The sequence below is a fragment of the Salvia miltiorrhiza genome, chromosome 1 (assembly GCF_028751815.1).
Source record: "Salvia miltiorrhiza cultivar Shanhuang (shh) chromosome 1, IMPLAD_Smil_shh, whole genome shotgun sequence".
Classification (NCBI taxonomy): domain Eukaryota; kingdom Viridiplantae; phylum Streptophyta; class Magnoliopsida; order Lamiales; family Lamiaceae; genus Salvia; species Salvia miltiorrhiza.
Window position 1 is genome coordinate 75,416,199 of NC_080387.1, and position 22,391 is coordinate 75,438,589.

The 22,391-nt window shown below is 34.9% G+C and overlaps 2 protein-coding genes across 9 annotated transcripts; both read right to left on the minus strand.

Annotated features, from left to right (window-relative positions):
- Positions 1-7,709: 7,709 nt before the first annotated feature.
- LOC131006243 (uncharacterized) lies at positions 7,710-16,529 on the minus strand. Of its 7 annotated transcripts, XM_057933421.1 has the most exons (24): positions 16,249-16,529; positions 15,610-15,680; positions 15,487-15,530; positions 15,341-15,404; positions 15,023-15,137; positions 14,873-14,940; positions 14,695-14,792; positions 13,758-13,929; positions 13,302-13,524; positions 13,008-13,134; positions 12,286-12,395; positions 12,116-12,196; positions 11,194-11,325; positions 10,934-11,067; positions 10,723-10,800; positions 10,577-10,631; positions 10,474-10,495; positions 10,043-10,118; positions 9,894-9,965; positions 9,514-9,553; positions 8,956-9,203; positions 8,659-8,836; positions 8,354-8,571; positions 7,710-8,225 (listed from the first exon to the last, which is right to left on the minus strand). In XM_057933421.1, exons 2-24 carry the CDS (start codon positions 15,664-15,666, stop codon positions 7,929-7,931), a joined length of 2,709 nt encoding a protein of 902 aa, XP_057789404.1. In that variant the 5' UTR covers positions 15,667-15,680; positions 16,249-16,529; the 3' UTR covers positions 7,710-7,928. The 7 variants fall into 7 exon arrangements, with proteins under 7 accessions (XP_057789404.1, XP_057789403.1, XP_057789400.1 ...); XM_057933420.1 differs by having other exon boundaries at positions 10,474-10,631; positions 12,286-12,392; XM_057933417.1 differs by having other exon boundaries at positions 10,474-10,631.
- A 524-nt stretch (positions 16,530-17,053) lies between these two features.
- LOC131006245 (V-type proton ATPase subunit G 1) lies at positions 17,054-19,941 on the minus strand. 2 transcript variants are annotated; one of them, XM_057933424.1, is made up of 4 exons: positions 19,717-19,941; positions 18,399-18,508; positions 17,745-17,845; positions 17,054-17,589 (listed from the first exon to the last, which is right to left on the minus strand). In XM_057933424.1, the coding sequence occupies exons 2-4, from the start codon at positions 18,484-18,486 to the stop codon at positions 17,446-17,448; spliced, it is 333 nt and encodes a 110-aa protein (XP_057789407.1). In that variant the 5' UTR covers positions 18,487-18,508; positions 19,717-19,941; the 3' UTR covers positions 17,054-17,445. The 2 variants fall into 2 exon arrangements, with proteins under 2 accessions (XP_057789407.1, XP_057789408.1); XM_057933425.1 differs by having other exon boundaries at positions 18,399-18,513.
- Between the last annotated feature and the right edge of the window lie 2,450 nt (positions 19,942-22,391).

Here is a 22,391-nt window from a genome sequence, read left to right on the forward strand (position 1 = left end):
TTAATCTTTGATCCGCACCTAAAATGGTTTAAAAGAAAACATCATAAGGAAATATCTTGTTTTGGTTTAAATGTCCCAAATTATAACATAAGTGGGTCTTTGTATAATTATTTACAAAAAGGGGTTGTTTTTTAAATTTTTAAGAATTAAGTCGTGTCAAATTTGGACAACAACGAAAGTTGGCGTATTAAAATGTAAAATCCTAACTTCGCGTCAAATATGAATTTTTGGCAAAGTTTGTGTATTTAGGTGCAACTTTCCCTTTCTTTTATTAATAGTATTTTTTTTTTTTGAAATTATAAAAGATATCTGAATATAATTAATTATGTAACTCGCATGTACGCGGGACCTTACCACTACCGAAACAATGGGAAAATATTGTTGTACGTTGGCGAGAAATACTCTGCGTGTGGGACCTCAACACCAAATAATATAACACAGTACGCAGGCAATAACACAACCACCAAAAATAGAAAAACATCACGGTACACAGATCAGATTAAACCAAAATTTTTCATAAATGAGAGTCTTACAATGCATTAGTTTTGGCACTAGATAAAGGCCTCTTTGGCTTTATTAATAGTATTATTATTGTTACTTTTTATTATAAAGTTTTTTGAGAGAGACAATAAGTAACATGCCGTTGGTGCGTGTACGTTTTAATAAAAATACACAAGACATAAATCAATTATAGTGATAAATTCATACGATAGCGACATAATTTTTTTTCAATATATTGTTTGATGAGTTAAAATATGATAAAAATTAAAATGCACTTGTCTAAGTAACCTATATGGCTCACGCTTCTTACTGATTGAAAATTTTTCAAAAATTTGAAAAAATCAATGAAAATGAAAATGATATAAGTAATTTTTTGATAAACTTATATTTATTATTTAATAATGTATTAAAGTTGGAATAAATTAGAGAATTAAATAGGAATATGATAGTAAATGAGTGAATATGATAATAAATTTTTTGTGGAAATAAGCGTATATAAATGGAACATTCGAAAAAGAAAAACAGGCCTATATAACCGGAACGGAGGGAGCTATTAATAAAAAAAATTTAAACTTAATTTTCACTGAAATTTTTGTGTTATGTTCTTGTAAGCATAGATGTTTGGATAATTAAGTGTTTGTATGATTTAAATATGTGAAGCTCAATTACAACTTCATCTAATACTCCCTCCGTTTTTTATTAAGTGTCCCCAGCCGTCAAAATACGCATACCAATAAAATAAGATATTTTACATTTGTAACCTTAATAATTGTCATAATAAATGCATATATACAACAAATTATTACATTCATACAAGTATTAAATAAGGATAAAATAGGAAAAATGTCATAAATATACTCTCAAATTTTGAAATGGGACACTTATTGAGAAACAAAAAAATGAGCTAAATAGGACACTTATAAAAAAATGGAGGGAGTAGTATTTATCAATGGACTAATACCTTTTTTAGTAACATCGGAAATCAACAATCATTGTTTGCTTAATCGGTATGTTCTAAGAAATTTTTTGGGACATATTTGACTTATAAAGATTGATGAAATTTAAATTCGTGATCTATATTCACAAATTCATCTTCCAAGAGGGTTAATTTCTACATTTTTTTTATTGTATGGAAGTAAGTGAAAAATGAAAATCAGATTGGATTTAGGAATTAGCAAAAAAATGTTTTCTATTAAGTTGTAGCCGATGGAATTTATTAGTGGTGAAAACTACGAAGCATGAGTTGTTAGCTAGCTGTAGCGTCTCCTCTTAATATTTCATTAATGAATCTTAATTGAGTATGTATACATAATTATTAAAATATTAATATTTGCGTAAACATATGATTTTGTGGAAGAATCGATTGGGTAATATTAATACCATATTCAAAAGTCAAAATATAAAATTGAGACCTCTAGTAAATAAATTTATTCAAATTAAATGAGACGGTGTGGAAATCAACAACTATCATAATGTCGACATTTGTTGGGATCCTTTTACAAGAGATATTGACGTTTTTAACAAAAAGTGACAAATAATTTTTTTGGCGTTTCGTAAGATATTCCTAAATTTATATTTATTTGCCCCACTACTAGCTGAAATTATTCAACACGACTACAAAAATTTGAAAAAAACATTCTACCTGTTATAAACTAGAGAGAAGCGAGAGAATATAGTAGAGAATACAAATATCGTTATATGAAGTTCACAACACACCCATATTTATAGGTGTTAAACCAAGTGTGAACGTTCACACACGTCCGGTGTGAACGGAAGACAGTCAACTCCGGTGGCTTGAAGATGTCAAGTGTTATTCTCCCTCTAGGTTTCTTGGTCAACACACATAAGATATATCTAGAAGATATATTTACAACACTTCCCCTTGATTGACCAATCCCTAAAAAATGTTGCCTCATTAAAACCTTGCTAGGAAAACCCAATGGGACAAAACCTAGTCGAAGGAAAAAGAGTACAACTGCTTCCCCTGAACTTGAGATCATTGAATATCTTTGAGTCGACGTATGCCGATCTCGTGTACCAACTTTCTGAATGTCGATGTTGGTAATGCCTTGGTGAATAAGTCCGCCAGATTTTCACTTGAGCGAATTTGTTGCACGTCGATATCGTAACCCTTTTGAAGGTCGTGTGTGTAGAAGAGCTTTGGAAAAATATGCTTCGTCCTATCTCCTTTGATGTATCCTTCCTTGAGTTGCGCGATGCAATCAGCATTGTCTTCATATAAAACAGTTGGTTTGGCCTTTGATGAAGCTAACTCGCACGACTCTTGGATATGACTCGTCACATTTCTCAACCATACACATTCTCGACTTGTTTCGTGGATTGCAATGATTTCAGAATGATTTGAGGATGTTGCAGTCAAGGTTTGTTTCACAGACTTCCATGATATAGCAGTTCCACCACATGTGAAAATATATCCAGTTTGTGACTTAGCTTCATGTGGATCGGATAAAAATCCTGCATCCGAATACCCCACTAGAGTATTATCAGAATTTTCTTGATAATATAATCCAAGGTCAATGGTACCCTTTAGATAACGTAGAATGTGCTTAACACCATTCCAATGTCTCAAAGTGGGTGCAGAGCTAAATCTTGCTAGAAGATTAACAGAAAAAGCTATATCTGGTCTAGTATTATTAGCCAGATAAGTCAATGCTCCAATTGCACTTAGATATGGTACTTCAGGACCAAGTATCGTTTCACCCTCTTCAATTGGTCGAAATGGATCTTTCTTAGTATCAAGAGATCTAACGACCATTGGTGATGCTAATGGATGTGCATTATCCATATAGAAGCGTTTTAACACTTTTTCTGTATATGTGGATTGATGGATAAACGTACCTCCACGGATACGTTCCATTTGCAAACCAAGACAAAACTTTGTCTTTCCCAAATCTTTCATCTCAAATTCTTTCTTCAAATATTCAGCAGTTTTATTGAGCTCTTCAGGAGTCCCAATTAAATTTAAATCATCAACATAAACTGCTATGATTGCAAATCCACTTTCGGTTTTCTTAATGAAAACACAAGGGCAGATATCATCATTCTTGTATCCTTCTTTCAAAAGATACTCGCTCAGTCTATTGTACCACATACGACCAGACTGTTTCAACCCATACAACGATTTTTTGCAGTTTAATTAAATACATGTTTTTGGGTTGTGACTGAAATCCTTCAGGCATTTTAAATCCTTCAGGAATTTTCATATATATGTCAGTATCTAATGACCCATATAGATAAGCAGTCACTACATCCATAAGGCGCATATCAAGCCTTTGTGACACAGCCAGACTAATCAAAAATCTAAAAGTAATAGCGTCCATTACTGGAGAGTATGTTTCCTCATAATCAATTCCTGGTTTTTGTGAGAAACCTTGTGCTACGAGTCTTGCTCTATATCTTGTAACTTCATTTTTCTCGTTTCTCTTTCTAACAAAAATCCATCTATATCCAACAGGGATTTTAGATTCCGGAGTTAAGGCTATAGGCCCAAATACTTTCCGGTTATCACAGGAATTTAATTCCCTTTCTATAGCTTCTTTTCACTTTGGCCAATCAAGTCTCTGTTTGCATTTAGCAACAGATGTATGTTCAGGATCCTGATATTTAAAACTTCAAGAGCTATATGAAAGGCAAATATATCATCAACAATGATATTTTCTCTCTCTAGTATCTGATGTAAATAATTTATTGAGATCTCATGATTTTCAGATACTTGTAATTCTTTAGGAATTACATCACTTTCATTTGATTGATTAGTCGTTTTCGTCATTGTTTGGTTTATATCTTGCCCCTTTCTTTTTCTAGGCATAGAATCTTTGGAACCAACTGGTCGACCACGTTTTTGACGAATTTTGGACTCATTTGCTGCCAAAGCTATTTGTCCTTCAGGGACATCAATTTTAGCTGGAGTATTTGCAGCATGTATGTGAGATTGTGTCACTTTTCTTGTATCTACAAAAGCATCAGGAATTTGATTTGCAATATTTTGCAAATGAATGATCTTTTCATTTTCTTGTTCACATTGATTTGTTCTAGAATCAAAATGTGATAAGTTTTTCTCATTTCAAGAGATTTCCTTGTGCTTTTCTGGATGGAGATTTATTCCTCCTAATGTTGGAAATGTCATTTCATCAAAATGACAATCTGCAAAACGTGCAGTAAATAAATCACCTGTTAAAGGTTATATATACCTTATAATCGATGGTGAATCAAATCCAACATATATCCCAAGTCTTCGTTGGGGACCCATTTTTGTACGTTGTGGGAGTGCAATTGTGACTTGAACCGCGCAACCAAAAGTTCGTAAGTGAGAAACATCAGGTTCTCGGCCAAATATAATTTGCATTGGGGAGTATTCATGATTTGCTGATGGCCTTAGTCGAACTAATGTTGCAGCATGTAATATGGCATGACCCCAAACAGTAGTTGGTAGTTTTGATTTCATAAGTAATGGTCTAGCAATAATTTGAAGACGTTTAATAAATGATTCCGCTAAACCATTTTGAGTATGGACATGAGCTACTGGATGTTCAATCTCAATTCCAATAGCCATACAATAGTTATCAAATGCTTGAGATGTAAACTCACCAGCATTATCAAGACGAATTCTTTTAATTGAATTGTCTGGGAATTGAGCTCTTAATTTTATGATTTGAGCAAGTAGTCTAGCAAATGCTGCATTTCTAGTAGAAAGCAAGCATACATGTGACCATCTAGAAGAAGCATCAATCAATACCATAAAGTATCGAAAAGGTCCACAAGGTGGATGTATAGGTCCACAAATGTCTCCTTGAATTCTTTCTAGGAAAGATGGAGATTCAGTATTAACCTTCGTATATGAAGATCTAATAACTAACTTGCCTTGCGCACAAGCATCACATGGGAATTCCTTTGTAGAAAGAATCTTTTGATTCTTTATGTTGTGCCCATATGAATTATTGATTATTCGGCGCATCATAGTCGCTCCAGGATGTCCAAACCTATCATGCCAAAGCTTAAAGCTTTTTGTATCATTGAACTTTATGTTCATGACATGGTTTGTCTCAATTGCTTTTATGAATGTGTAATACATTCCAGAAGGTAGTGTTGCTAATTTTTCTTTTGTCAGCTTATAGCCTGAAACAAAAGAATTTATGCAAAGATATTCATTTCTACCTTTCACACAATTGTCTCGATGTGGTATCCATTATTACGGACATTATTGAAATTTAGTAAGTTCCTTTTAGACTTACTAGAGTACAGGGCATTTTTAATATCTAATTTAGTATCATTTAGCATAATGATACAAGCTCTTCCGGAGCCTTCAATGATGTTTGATGCACCTGATATTGTGTTAACATTATTTTCATCTAATGTCAACTCAAGGAAATACTTCTTCTTTTGAAGAATAATATGTGTATTTATTTACCAAGACAAATATAACAATATTTCATATGATATTAATGTATATATATTCATGCCTTGTTAAAAACGTCTCCGTAAAAACCCTATGGAAAAAATTCGGTAGAGGAAAAGAGTACAAGATATATATATATTTACTCATATATTACACTAGTTGTCTCGTTAAAAACCTTAACTAAGAAAACCTCGTAGGAAAAAACTTAGTAAGGGAAAAAGAGTACAACCATTCGACCTTTAGGGCCGTTTGACCTTCAAGGTCTAATTTTCAAGAGCATGTAATATGGATTGCTCTTGAAGAGTATGTAATATTCTTCATGGAATATTGATTGTGCTACATCGGGAGCAACAATATGAATCAAATAGATAAAGATTCAAGGATATGTTATCCAAATATTTAATTTACTTGCTCTTAGAGCATGTAATATTCTTCAGGAATATTACTTGTGCTACTTTAATAGCATCAATTTAAGATCTTGAATGTAATATTCTTCAGGAATACTACTTGTGCTATTTTAATAGCATCAATGAGTTTTTCAAGATTATTTTGAAAAAAAAAAAATATAATATATATAATATATTTCATAATATAATAAAAGCACAAAAAAAAGAAATGGAAATTGACATGAAAATTGATAATAATCTACTGGAGATAATCAATAATACTTAATACACAAGCTAATGCATGCGGAGAACATCATGCTTCTTCATACATAACATTAGCATATAAGGAGATGGATTAAATTTGAAATGACTATCAATTGCAGAATGGAAGATGGAATGATGAAATTAGGAGTACATTGTTATTCATGACAAAAGTAAAATCATGCCTTCAATTCCAACAAGGCACTTGTAGCGCAACATGCAAAATGAAGATTCAAATTCTAAAAGCTAGAAAAAGACATCCCTCCCTTCCTTGGTGGAACAAAGGATCGAACAGAGCAGAATATTTCAGTTTACTCACTGAAAATGAATTGTAGATTAGTAATCATTCGACTTACCCCATATTCTGACTACATAGGTTCCTGGGGCCTCTTCTTCGTCGTCACAAGTTCAGTACTTTTACGATCGAAGGGAGATGATGAGAGAACTAGAACTATCGTGCTGATAACGTGTTATAAACTAGAGAGAAGCGAGAGAATATAGTAGAGAATACAAATATCGTTATATGAAGTTCACAACACACCCATATTTATAGGTGTTAAACCAAGTGTGAACGTTCACACACGTCCGGTGTGAACGGAAGACAGTCAACTCCGGTGGCTTGAAGATGTCAAGTGTTATTCTCCCTCTAGGTTTCTTGGTCAACACACATAAGATATATCTAGAAGATATATTTACAACACTACCTCTTATGTTACCATTTTGTCAATTTCTTTCGTTCATTATCATGTTTCATTTCATTTTTTTTTAGATCAATAATAGTATCATGTTTCATTTCATTAATATATATTTCTTCTTGATTTTTATCAAAATGGCTTGCAACTTAAATGTTGAAAACCAATAGAGAAAGTCAAGAGGACTAATTATCCAATTATCTGATAAAATGATCAATTAATCAAATTCTTATATACCTTGATGCATATATATCTCATAGACTTCATAGTTAAAAAATCAATTAACAAGATGTGATTTGTTCATTATCCTCCACTATTATGATCACTTTCATAAAACAATCAAAAATATACTATTTGTATTGTTTAGTGTTGAGGTCCCATGCAGGGCGTTTCTTATCTGCGTGTGGTGATGTTTTCCCACCGTTTGGGTGGTGGTGAGGTCCCACCTGCGTGACTAAATTATATTTTATAAAAAAAATGCAAAACCACATTAAAACACATCCAAAATATGTACACAGCATTTTGACATCATGAAAGGTTGAATACACACCCTATATGCAGTCTAATAAACATCTGCCATCACTCGTATTTGATGATATCCCGATCTCAAATCTATTTTAGACGACACTCTGGTGTCTCGATGCAAATTCGAGAAATTAGAGTAGAAGCAATTTAATCAAATGAAGCAACAGCAAGTGCAACCCCAAGATCATTCGAAGTTCCGGATACGTACATTCTGTAGGTTTCTATGTCGTGTTGATGGAACTTCGGGCTCGAGGCAGCGTAGTAGCTTCCACTCACACGGTCACGCTTAGAGAATATGATCTCCCTTAGGATCGGCTCGTGGCCGTTGAGGAGATTTCCCATACTCAATACTTTCCTCCATGACTGGTTTGCTGTAGGTGGTGGGAACATGCTGATGATTAGATCCCTCTCGTGTGACCTTATTTGCTGCTTCTTGTCAAATTCCTAGCATAAGTTAACATCACGATTATCGAACAAAGACAGTTTGAAACCACGGTGTTCAACGGAGAATCAAGGAAGAACAAAGTTTGAGACTAAGTGCAGATGCCCCATGTAAAGTATTTGAAGCTTACCCTTTGGGTATCAGTTTGGGCATCGGCAGAGCTTGTTCCCATATTTGGGAGGTAGAAGTTGAAGCAATCGTTGAAGATTGCTTGTCCGAGGTGTGGTGATTGCAAGAATTTGACATGAAGAGATGCCGCGAGGAGAATTAAGTTCTCGATGTGTTTGAATGTAGTGCATAGCCTCCTGAGGTCCTCGAGAAGTTCGGTATCACTGGCCGTATTCTGTGCTGTATTAGGAGCAGTAAACTGTTACTTGGAAATCATACATAGTGAATCACATAAGTAGAAGGAATCCAAAATCAAAAGAACATTACCTTGGAAAATTTTGAGCACTGTTGCAATGGTTATGTATAATTGTTCCATTTTTATGGTCATCTGCTTTAAATCCCCGAACGAAGTCTGATTAAGAGTGTCGGCCGCTGCTCTGAAGGCAGCACAGACCATCTCTTCCAGCAGTTGATATGGTCTTAGAGTCTCCAGATAATGAAGAACCTAAATCCGATAACATAACATCAAACACGACCGAAGAAAAATTATGTTAACGGCAGAACTCAGAAAGGCACAATATGAAATGGAGTCAACAATTATATGTCAGCAAGTAGAAATAGGACCTTTTCGCCTTCTCTATTTGGATCCCAAAGTGGTTTCTGTTCAGAAGCAGGCACGGCAGGGGCTTCGCTCCAGATCTTTCTCCATGAGTTCCCGGAATCAGACATTCTCTCCGAAAGCTTTCCACGAGGAGGCCACGTACTGGATTCAGACACTCCATTGCTGTCATTTTCCCAGTCCCGTGGTGAATGCCATCGAATAAAATCTTCGAAGACAGCATCTGGATTTGCAGCCTTAAAGGCAGACATATCTGCAGTCAGGTTAGAATACATGGTATAAGAAACACAATGTTAATTTCTAAAATAATACTTGTGTGTGTGTGTGTGTGTGTGTGTGAATCCAGACATGGAATCTAAAGAGGTAAGAGAGCTATATTTCAGGTACAAAAGAACTCCATGTTATTCAGTCAGTCATTTTCTATGTAAAACGCATTTTCGAGTTCCTGAACCTTCACGGTTCGTTTCACTGAGCTCTTGTACATTTTAGCAATGCTTTTATTTTTGTCAAATAGAGAAAAATTTCCAAATCCCAATTCAGGCATAACAAAGAAAGTCAATCACCTGAGGCCAAAATTTCCGTTTCGAGTTGAGCAGAAAAGCTCTGTAATGACATGCACAAAAGGATTGTCAGTTCACATATAGTAAGCCTAAAAAGAACAAATTACAGGCACATATAGTACTTTTTTTCAGCAGCCAGAAAATTAATTGAAAAAATATATCTAGGAAGCGACAACTCTAACTTGAGCCAGAAAAAAGTTGGCTATATTAACATCAATAGTTTCCAAAGGTCAAATAATGGGTGGGGATGGAGTTTGAAGTTAAATGCTTACGACTAACCTGTTGATCCCAATACTATTTTTTGCCACTAAGGAGACAAGCAACGATTTCTAGAAATTAAGACGGTCATGTTTAGACAGTGAAAATATCATATCTTTGCTTACATATGAATCACCCAAGGCTACAGCAGCTTTCAGACGTTCTTCATGCATGTCTTCCGTCATAGGAGGTGGTTCCTGCAGTAAAGTAAGAAAGAGATGCATTTCGTTTATTTTACTGTTGTTTGAGACAAAAGCAGAAGAAAGTGAACTACCAGGGTGATTGGAGCATGCATAATCTTGCGCGACTTCAGAAGCATCATCGACTTTGCTACATTAGCTGCGTTATTGCTGACAACATTTAGGGATAACTATTAGCAAATGCAGAAATATGAAGATATCTAGAATAACTCGCTACTGCATTCCAGCACCACGCAAGCAATCTGAGAACTTATGAAGGATATTCTTAGATCAATGGCTCTCTTTAAACAACTTCAAAATACAGGGACACACATTAATATAAGAGATTCAAGTACTTTCATGAAAGAAACATCAAGAATTTAAGATGATCGTTATCTTTAAGCAACAAAAACAAGTTGCATAATCGGCAAAAACAGTTATACATTGATATTTTTAATAATTTATCGCAAGTTGAGAAGATGAGAAAAGATCTTTAAATACAAATTCCTAGAATTATCTTTTATACCTATGATCTTTCCTGCCAGAACCTTCTTTACTAGCTCCGTGAGAAGAAGAAATGTCGGCTGGACTCTGAGGATCTTCATCTTTCCTGCCAGAAGGCCCAGAACCTTCTTTACTAGCTCCGTGAGAAGAAGAAATGTCTGTTGGACTCTGAGGATCTTCCTGCAGTTAAATGGATACTAATTGTAAGATGGTGAATGACAACGTAATAGAAGAGCACATGAAAGAAAATCAAATCAAAACAAAACAGGACCTGAGTAGCCATAGATTCATCTGCATCAACAAAATGTCCTTCAGCCTCCCTATGCTTTTTATCGATGCACACGGCAAGCTAAAAACCCAAAGTGAGATCCTTAAATGCTTTGTCACCAGGACATAAAAAAGTTAAATAGAGAGAGATAAATTCATTAAAATTGCTCCTAGTCTAGTATCTAGATGGTTATCAAAGGCTCAAAGCAACCAACCATGTGCAGTTTCTGGTTAATCAAACAAGTGGACAGGTCGATTGGGCCATTTGATGGCATTCTTGGTAGTGGTTGTGATTCTTCCCAACACCAGCGCACCTCCCGCACGAACTCTATCCAGAGTACGGAAATTGCTAATCAAATAAACAAGATGAAGAGCAGTAAGAAATCACGAAATTGATAAGACGGACAAAAAACAAATACATGGTTTTCCAATAAGCTCCATGGAAATAAAGTAGTATATTTGTTAACAGAAATACCCCGTATACTACAGTTCCCAAACCAAAGAGCATGCAAACAAAACTGTGCGAAGAGTGATTCCTGCGGAGCGCCTTTAATGGATCGAGAATTTTTATGCTCAGTTGGAGAGGAATTCATCTCTGTCTCTGAAACTGCAGAAAATAAATGAACTTAATAAAACAAACAAATGTACAACTGCAGCTAAACAAAGTCCGATTAAGAACGCCAATTAAACTTTATAATATTCAGTGAAATAATTTACAATCTCAACCAATAGCTGATCTTCTGGTGAATGAATATAACAGTTTTCTCTTCTGTTCTTCTCATAAGATATTTTATTAGACAATCAAAAGGTAGGTACTACAAATTATTACAAAGGGATGAGAAATCCCCAAAGATGAAGTCTAATTTTTAACAATAACAAACACAAAAAGGGGATTAAAATCTGTGATTTGATGCCCACCAAGAAACTCTACCCTTCACTCGATCCTACACCTCATAATTCTTGTATTCGTTTCTAACGACAACAACTAACAGAGCAGGAAAAATGATCCCCCTAAACATTAGCTTTTTTACAAATTAAACTGCCAACATTAGACAAAAACAAATCATTGACCACACGTGACAGAATCCACTGTACGCCTAATTCATTGTGAATATAACAGTTTCTTGTGAACTATTTATACTACTACTTTCTCTTGCTCCATGTTCTCAAGGAGATGTATATTTTATTTGCGTAATGGTCCTAGTTAACTAAGAGAAATCTAACAGATATAGACTGGGACATGGATCTTTGGAACAAGATTGGCCATTAGTTATGTGGACCTGTAGAGCAGTGACCAATTCAATTATGAATTATATATGACAAAAGGTTCAATAAGGGCCATTTTTCATATGAGAGTTAGATAACTAAGTTACAACAACTATAAGATAAAATTGTACCCTCGTGAAAGAGATCTTTCAGCACACGATCAAGAACTGTCGGCGGAGGTACAACTGCTGAAGACTTCAAAGCTTCAGAACCTGGCTTTACAAAAGCTAAATTAGAAGACATATTACCAAAATCACTGAAATAATAATACATCAAATTATGCTTTACGAGAGTTTCGAACCTGATATAAAGTCCTCAATAAACTTAGCCTCTGATGACATTTCCAGTGCCTTAACTAAAAGATGCAGCTGGGACGCAAATCCAATAGTGCTTCCATCAGAAATCTCACTACTAAACATGGATGAGTGCAAATTATTCCATTTCCTCAACAAGGATTGGGAACTATTTCATATGCACCAGAGGAAGAAGACCCAAAGCAATTACAAGAAACCTCCTCAGAGATGAGAATAATTGATCACAAAAGTTTTGCCCCTAAGGTCAAAACTTTATACTTAAAAAACTTTTGGGCTAATGTTCCTAATTCAAACAAAAGTTTACTGTGAGTGAGAAGTTGATAGTAAGATAATTTCCAACTACATGGATTATAAAAGCCTTGTACAAAAGAACTCTGGAATTAGGACCAACTGGGTCAAAGCCAGAAAGTTAAACCTAGAAAGCTTTTATATGCTCAAATTAATGGAAGAAGCACCAGGATATAATCAAAGAATAAGCCACAGACAAAACACATCAGGATTTATATTGCCCATATGAATGTTATTCACCATTACTACTATTCTTACTTAATGTTGCTCATGCATCACATTCCCATCTCCCGAGGACTTAAACAAGTTGCTTGCACTGATACAAGCACACCTTGGTGCGCTAAAAATTTAAAATCTCGACACATAATGGGGGATTGATTTTTTTTTTTAAAAATCTTAAATACTGCAACAATGTTCTTACAGATGCTCGGATAGGCATGGACTTAAGAACCACTTATCAGCTTCTATTGGTGAGGCATTCTCAAGTTCAGCCATATCCAGAGAACTTTCAGCTGTTATCTCTGACCATATGGCAAGTAACTCAAATCCTGCATAAGGCCATAACAAATCATGGTACTTACAAATCCAAGATATACCAGCAGAATTCAACACTAAAATTATGTATTGTACCCAGATAAACAGTAAAAGAGGCTTTGACTAACATCAATAATGCAAACAAAACAAATTTCTGTTATAACAAGCAGAAGTAAGTCACCTTTTACTGGGTCCTCTGCAGAATACCACTTGCTCCAAGGAAAATCCTCGTCCCATTGAGTTTTCCCATGTATCTCACCCTCAGGATTTTCACTTGATCCTGTGATGTCAGCATCAGGATCAGGAATTTCATCCTCATCATCATACATGGGAGTTCTGTAGGTTAGCTTCATCTTAAAATGGACTTCAAAATGATTCATAGACCAGTCCACGGCAGCATAGGCCTTTGGAATATATCCGGAAAATGGATTGTCGTAAGTAAACGGCATAGCGGGTATCACTTAAATAATCAAAACCAATTTTCAAAAGGTAGCTGAAATCAATAATGCAGTGGAACATGCCAATGCAGTCAATCATGCATACAACTCTACAAAATTGAAACTGTAGCCAAGAAAATGAAAAAGGTTACCAGTGTGTGTGTGTGTGTGAAAGAGACTGAGAAAGAAAGGGAGCTTACAAACTTGGAAACAAACAGCTCATACAGTCCTTCTAAATGCATAAGCTTTACTGGAACCTGGCTGCCAATGCGGTCAGCTTCAAACCTTCTAGTAAAAACGGTTCCCATATTTTGAATACCAATGTATGCTTTACGCGAAGAGTCATGTACAGGAACAAATGCTGGCCACAGGCTGCAAAGGATGAGCCAGCCCAACACATATTAACAGCTTTCTTCATTATTAATCCTCAGTCAAAGGAAGAAAAGCAACACATGAGTTGCATATGAGCACTAAACCACATTATAACCAGAGAAGACAAAAGGTCATGAAATCAAACAAACACACATAAAATTTGGAATAAAAATATGGGACCTAAACATAGAATCAATGTGCAACAGAGTTCATTGCATGGAGTTGATTATAATACATACAGTACATGAGAGCCTCACAAATGAAGCAGTTTTCTAAGGGACCTTGGAAAGGTCTCATGCAACAGATCCACAAGTGCATCTTTCACAGTATTGTCTTATAATCCCCCACAAATGTAATATGTAACTGTCTTCTTATTCTTCCTAATGATCTTCTGAACTGTTCCAAGAACTCACTTTACTAGCTTGATTGTGTTATATTTGGTACGTATTGAACATATTTATTACACCCTCCAGCACACGATTTGACCACTCCTATAAGTTTTTAAAGGGACCACGAATAAACCATGAGTTTCTCCAAAAGTTGGCTTTTAAATGCTCCAGAAGTCTCAGTTAGTAAGTATTTTGGTCTACATCCAGTTGATCCTCAAGCTTATAACATAACCTAGATCCCTAGAGTTTTATTGTTCAGTTCGCTGATGCTCCCTTAGTCATGCTCTTAACACTAAGACTATTTTTTACAAACAATATACTGATGTTGGAAATGTTAGGAAGAAATAGTTGAGCAAGAACGCCATAGCAGCCAAACCATGAACAGTTGGACAAAGCAATCGCAACTGCACTCAAAAGTTTGCTTGCCTCTGGTGCATCAAGAACCACACCACTTGCACTTTGTGGAGCAATCACCTGACAGTTTGAGAACAATGAGCACAGAGGTATGATCCAAAAACAATAGTTTACACACACACACAGAGAGAGAGAGATACCACAAACTCCTTCACCCCAAATGAAAGCTGCAGATCGTGCAATGCATGATCCCAATCAGGGATTTTACCTGAGCCAGTAAGAAATGAGCTAGAGAAAAAGCAACTTGTGAGAAGGTAAAGTTTGAAGTTAAGTTTGCGTATAAGAAGTACCATCATCAACTGTAGCAAAATAGTACTCCATGCAATAACTTTTCGCAGCATACTTGAACTCAGATTTGACCTTGTACAAATTGTTCAACTGATTCACCTGAACAGCAGACTTTGCCTATGACCAAATAGAACGGAAGTCAATCAAGACAGCAAGCAATTTTTTTTTTTTTTTATGGATATAACAAAATGCAGTTTAATAATAAAGCCTGTGAAGCAGTTAAGTTATAGAGATATTATAGGAGAGAAGAATCAAGCTGCTTGACAGTACAGAAGGAGAGGTAGCTAACTAAAACAAGTCTGCCAGGGAACAAAGCTTACCAATAGATTCTTTGGGCCATCAGCCAACCACTGTCGACAGACAGCCTCTATCTCAGAAATGAACCTAAAAGGTTATGCAATTGTTAGCAGTGTGCTTTTCTTGTCTTGGGGATAACCCAATATGTGTTGTTAGTACAGTGCCATACCTTTCCCATGACGAGGCAAGAGTAAAATCATCAAAATGCTCAAACTGCAGAACATTAAACAAGTACATTAAATTGTGTACAGATAAACCGCATTACATAACAATAATATCATCTAGGTCATACCTCCTCTTCTTCGTCATTGTCCTCCATGATGCCTTTTGAATTGCTGGTAGACTTCATATCGATAACAAATGCTGCAAAAACCAACTAGTAAATACAGTGATTAACAACCGGTTGTAGGTGAATATTTTTATGGGGGGCAGGCAGAATTGCCATAGATTCAGTAATTTGAGTATGTTAAAATTTGGCTAACCCTTATTTTCCACTAAATTTTTTTTGGGCACTTCAACTGGGTTTTCTATACTTGAGTTGGCAAAGGCAGTTTGCTATTATTTTGGAAGACAATTGTTCACCTGATCAAAATGCTTAGACTGATGTTTGGTTCTTCATTAGAATCGAGATCAACTCAAGTACAAATTGAGGAAAATCACTCAAAAATGTCAAATATAACAACAGTCACTCTCCTTATTTCTGATCACATTCATATCTGCCGCATCGAATACAAAACGAAAAACCCATTTTGGCTAATAGATGCATAGTCAGCACAGAGATATTAGCTCAAGATTCACGAAAGTTCACCAAAGATGCAAAATTCATTTGAGCAAAACACCTAGAGAAGGCTCCAGTTGCAAAGTGGGATCACATTATCCCTAATCCACACTCGTAAATAAGATGCATCAAAAATCGGATTAAAAATCGCACCTCGCCGGAGCTTGTCGTCTTCAACGAAGAGAATTGGAGGATTTTCAGCTTCTGAATTCCTGGTATTTCACCCCCCTTTTTCCCTCAGGAATTCGATTATTTACTCGGAGAAATTGTTACAATTGCATCATAAATGGGATTCTTGTGATGCAGATGCTGCATATAGTGGCGGTGTTTTTGTTTTAAATTCAGCAAATCGGATTGTATCTTCAAAGATTGGATTTTTTTTTTCGCTTCCTGTTTTAATATTTTGCAAAATTTATGTCATTTCAGTTTGTATTGATTTTATTTCCATGTTTTCAATAAACCAAATAATATGCAGGTTACTGTATTATTTTTAAAAAATGATGAATATATCGATTATTAATTTTTTTTTTGAGGGAATTTTTTTTTTTTTTTTCATGAATCTTTTGCTCTTATTCAAAGATTTATGTAAACTAAAAAGTACATACTTATATGTACGTGATTTGTTTGATTTTGAAAGACAAATGCTCGTTCGTTCAAACGTTTTCAATTTCTTCTCTTTTTGCCAGTTTTTAATTTCTTTTTTCTCTTACAGGATCTTTAAATATTCTAATTTTATGTAAATTGTTATGCTAAAGCTCCCAGTAATAAACTAAATGGCTTGAAAAATATATTATCGACCCAAATTTAGAAAACAATCAAAACATAGTCCCAAGAATGATTACATGCGATGTGTGCGTATATTTGATCTGGCGATAGAAAGTTAATGCTCAAGACTTAAGGTTCTGAGTCGAATCCTCCGTTGCGCGATCTTTAAATTTGATTAGATGCGAAACAAGTATACTTTCAGCGTAACAAATATATTTCTTCCGGTGTAACATCTATCCGACTCATTATTAAAACACCAGATAGTTTGGGTGTGACATCTCCTAGACCCATTGCTCCGACACCAAACCCGACCACAACCGCAGTTAGGCCGGAGGTTCGATTTAGAGACAGATTTTCCGACCATCGACTGGAGCCGAGTTCAAGGCCAAATCCAGACATATTTCACACACAATCACAAAATTTATTGGTTCAGCATCTCAATATGGCTAGTAAAGAGACAAAGAATGAACACTACCCATAGTTATAGTTCTCCCCCTCGCAGAAAAGGATGAAAATAATCGATCTTCTTCAAGAAACGGGCAAGCATCGAACCAACGCAACGTATTAATATGCTACAGCACAAGCTCAGTTCTTCACGGTAGTAACGTGCCTTAGAAGCATGGACACAACGTCGGGAGAAATTATTGAAGCCTCTCGTTTCAGGTGATCGATCTTTGCATCAGTTTCTTGCTCAAGGCGCTTCACATTCGCACCCGAGTCTCCACTGCTCTGTAAAAATACGAAAAAAGAGTCGATATGAACATACTCTACAACTAACCGATGACAAGAAATTGCTTTGCCCTAGAACTGAGAATTTGAATTTACACGAGCATCTCAGAGCATAGACGATGCAGAAACCTTTAAACAACCCCTTAAATCCTCACCTCCTCAACCTTCTTCTGAAAGTCAGCCTCCATTTGGGCGCGGAATTCAGCAATTTCCCTCTCGGCCTCTTCTTTTGCCTGCTTCAATCTAGCTTGCTTTGCTGCACACGAAGGCCGGGTTATACTCAAAGCACTTACTGCAAGCCCAAATTATCGTACTTCCACTTCTTATCAGTTATCATAACGAAAGATGCAGATTGGAAGGAGTTGATTAATAGTTACTCTCTTCGTCCCAACTTTTAGTATTCATCTTTTCATTTTAGTTCGTCCCACATTTTGGTATTCATTTCTATTTTTAGTATTACAACTTGTGTCATTCTCAAATGGATACTAATTTATTAGAAAATTTCAGCAAGAAACTCGAGGGCAAGCATACTATACAAGCTGAACTAGCCCGACGGGCTTGAGTCTGAGCCTAGAATTAATATATGGTGTGCTAAATATTCCGCAAAATTTTGATATTGGTAAATAAAGTATATTCTAGCTCCTAAGCATATAAGCTATTCAAGATCAACTTTCAACAACGGAGTGGAAATGCTTGAGCAATACAACTTTGATATAAAAAAAAACTGCATACAATATTTTCTCATAATCTCCAAATATAATTTAAAGACACGGTGTTACAGTACGAGAAAAGGGTTAATGAGTTCTCACCACTTCTAGCAGTATTCACGATGTGCTGGGCTTCTTGCTCCGCAGATAACAAGAGTTGGATTCCGTTCTGGCTGCTGCTGGCTGCCATATTTACAGAATCCGAAGAAGGGCTGCACTGACGAAGAAAAGCAAGTTAATGCACTGGGAAGAAGCAAGCAACACAAATTATCTGGTTCCAAGATCAAGAAGAGTATGCGTGTTTATCGTTACCGAGCTAACCTACATTGTAGATTTGACAAATCCCTTTTAAGCTCATAAATGATAAACCACCATATCAATTGCTAAGAACTAAAATCCAGATACAATCTAATAAAGAGGATGGGGACGGGGATAGGAACGAGAACGTGGGCAGGCTCGATCCCTTCCCCGTTTCACTATCAAGTGAGCACAGGGATTTCCACCACTCGATCCTGATTGAATTGCCATCTCTAAGAATGTACCATGCAATTTCTTATTCATAAAAAGCAATGCAATCTCATCTTGGTTAGCATTGTCACATTCATCACTTGCTGCACACTAGCAAGCTCAATTTCTAAGGGTTGTAAAAACATCAGAGCTACTCGCAAGCTATTCAACGCTCGGCTCGGGAAAAGCTAGTTCGGAGTTCGACTCGATGGTAAACGAGCCGAGCTCAAGCCCGATTCTAAAGTCGATGATTTTATCGAGCCGAACTCGAGCTAGCGGTGCTCGGCTTGTTCGCAAGCCTTCAATCGAGCCAGTGTACAAGCCTTCATGCAACAAAATATATAGGTTTAGTTTTTATGCTTTTAACAAGCTAGCGCTCAAACACCATTTATACGAATATCAGACGAGTCGAGCTTGAGCTCAAACTCGAATACGACATTATCGAGTATAACACAAGCCGAGCTCAAGCTCACTGATTGAGTGGGAAGCTGAGCTCGATTAACAAGACAGAAGCTATAGCCGAACTCTAGTTAAACGAGCAGAGCTCGAGCCGGCTAGTATTCGTCTCGGCATTCTAAATCTTAGATGTGATCCCAACACGAGACACTAGATACCACCATTTTTCTCTGCCCATTTATTTTTAATTTTAAGAGAAACAAATTCAATCATCTCATTACAGAACAAGTCCCGCAAAATTAAAATTACCAAATCCATGAGCAATCCATGATTTTTTGCTAATCAAATCAAACAACAAATATTCCAAACATGATATTTCAAAAACAAAAGAGTAATTGCTTCATTCATCCGATCCAAAAATCAAAATTCGTGAATATAGTTCAAAGGGATAATCTAGTAACTCATCAAAACCAATAAAAGTTGGTCAAAAAAACGAGAGACTGGGAAAAACATATACCTGAGGTCAGATCGTCTTCGGAGATAGTGAAGCAGCAGAGAATTTTTGCAACGAGATAGAAAAATGGGGTGACCAAAAGATTTTGAGTTGAAGGTTTGAAAAGGAATTTGGAATAAATCTATAGGGTTATTTTATTACTATAAGATAAATATTAATTTAAATTTTAAATTATTTTTGCACTACTAATCATATTTTTAATTATTATAAATATTTTTTAAAATTATGAACTAGTATCAATTTGTATTAATTCCCTCCCCCCAAAAAAAATTGACGTTACTTGTCGTATGCCATAGTATTATATTAAAATTATTTTTATCTTTTTCAACTTAAATAATACAAGTGGCGTATTTTGTGTCTTACTAATTAAAAATTTTAAATTTTACACATTAAAAAAAAATCTGAACATTTTTACAAAAAGAACTAAGAGTGCCCAAATTATTGAAATGTTTCAAAAAAATAAATCATTTATGTTCTTAAAAAAATCTTAAAATTTTATGTTATCTTATGTCATTTTTCTCATTCAATTTATATATTCCATTACAAATATTAATTCATTTTAGTTTCAAATTTATAAAAAAAAATCATAAATTCACATCGACAAAAGAGTATAAATTTTAGTGTGCTTAAAACAATCATCCAACTTCTTCTCATCTTTATTGTCCTATACGCCTTAATAAAATATATTATATTTATCTCAATTAAATAGACTTATTTTTCATTTCCAGATACCCCAAATATATGTCGATTTTTTTACAATTATTTTCTTAATCATTGTGCAGAATTCAATCAGCCTGTATAACTAGGACGAATGAAGTCTTTTGAAAAAATTATGAGTTGTATATTATGCATCAAATAATAAAAATTCTAGAAAATCTTTTTTACTAATATGCATAAATTTTTTTTAAAAAATCTTTCTAAACCTAAAATAAAAAATAGATGAATATTTTGATGGACATTTTAACTAGTTAATAATGGCCGTTGATAAAAATATGTTGTTAATTGAGATATGGTCATTGATTTAACTTACATATAACTATAAAAAAGTTACCTTTACTTGAACAATTATAGTATTAGTGGGACCTATCTTATATAACTTAAAAAAATAATGAATGTTATCTTTTAAGTTATAAAAATATTATTAATTTTATTATAATTGTATAATATAAAAAGAGATGATGAGGTGGTCTCATGTAAAATCGATTTTATAAAAAAATCACCTTCACAGTGACACTATACTTCAACATATAAATGATACTTAAACATTTTAAGTATCATTTGTATGTTGAAGTAGTGTTATTGTGAAAGTGGTCTTTTTATAAAACCGATTTCACATAAATTTTTGTGAAAAGAGATTCAATTTAAAAAAATATAAATTACTTATATTTTTAAATAATTTAACTAAATAATTATTACCGTGCAAAAGGGAACACACCCTATAACATCAAATAACTTACTGGGCTAAACTGCCGATAACTTTCATCTAGATTCCTATACGGATTCTTCTCGGCAGATATCCTCCATGCATTTTCAGTAGTCGTAGTTGGATGCCTCATCTATGGATCAGCCAAGGAGGATCAGCCAAGGATGTATTTGGTGGATCAGCCAAGGATGTATTTGGTGCGACACCATTGTAGGCAAAAGAAAGGAGTAATTTCTTAAATAATAAAAATGTGTTTCAAGAATTGAGCGTTTAGTTTTATTTATTGTTTTTTTAACTTATCAATTTTTATTACAGAGTAGGGTGGTAGAGCCCAATTTCTAAGATGGAGGTAGAGCCCAATTTCTAAGATGGATTGTATTTGAGTCATTGTCCCATTATATTGTATTTAACACATTAATTTTTATGTATTTACATTTAATATCTATAAAAGAAGTTAATAATGTTGCCCCCATCCTAAATACTCTCACCGTCTCATGTCCCATTATTTAAGATACACTTTCCTTTTTGAATTGTCCCATTATTTAAGACATATTTCCATTTTGTGTTAAAATTAACATTTGCTTAACATTAATTTACTACTAGTTACCTAATTAATTAGTCACAAAAACTTGGGTGAGGTCAACCTCATACCATGAGACGGGTCGGGTCGGGTCGGGGCGCGGGTTTGACGGGTCGGGTGGGTTTTGGGCGCGGGTCTGGGATACCAGAAATAAAGTACACATTCTCATTAATAAAAGTAATAATTATTGTGAACAAATGTAATAATTTAGAAACATTACATTTCATCATATCAATAGTTACTTTACCTCAAGACAATGATTATTTGAATTATTATTTGATTATTTCATCATATCAATAGTTACTTTTCCTCAAGATAATGATTACTTAAATTATTATTTAATTTTTTTTTCTATATTCTATTTATTTTCTCCGTTATTCAAAGTAATTGTTATTATAATGAAAAGTAATTATTAACATGAAGAAATGTAATGTTTTTAAATTATTACATTTGTTCACAATAATTGTTACTTTTATTAATGATAATGTGTACTTTATCCCAGACCCGCGTCCAAACCCGACCCGACCCGTGCCCCCGACCCGACCCGACCCGTCTCATGCTATGAGGTCAACCTCACCCAAGACCTACTCTTAATTAGTAACCCTTATCACCCTTCTCCTCTCTCTCTCTCTCTACTGGCTCTACCAACCATGGGAGCTTTCACTTTACTCAAGT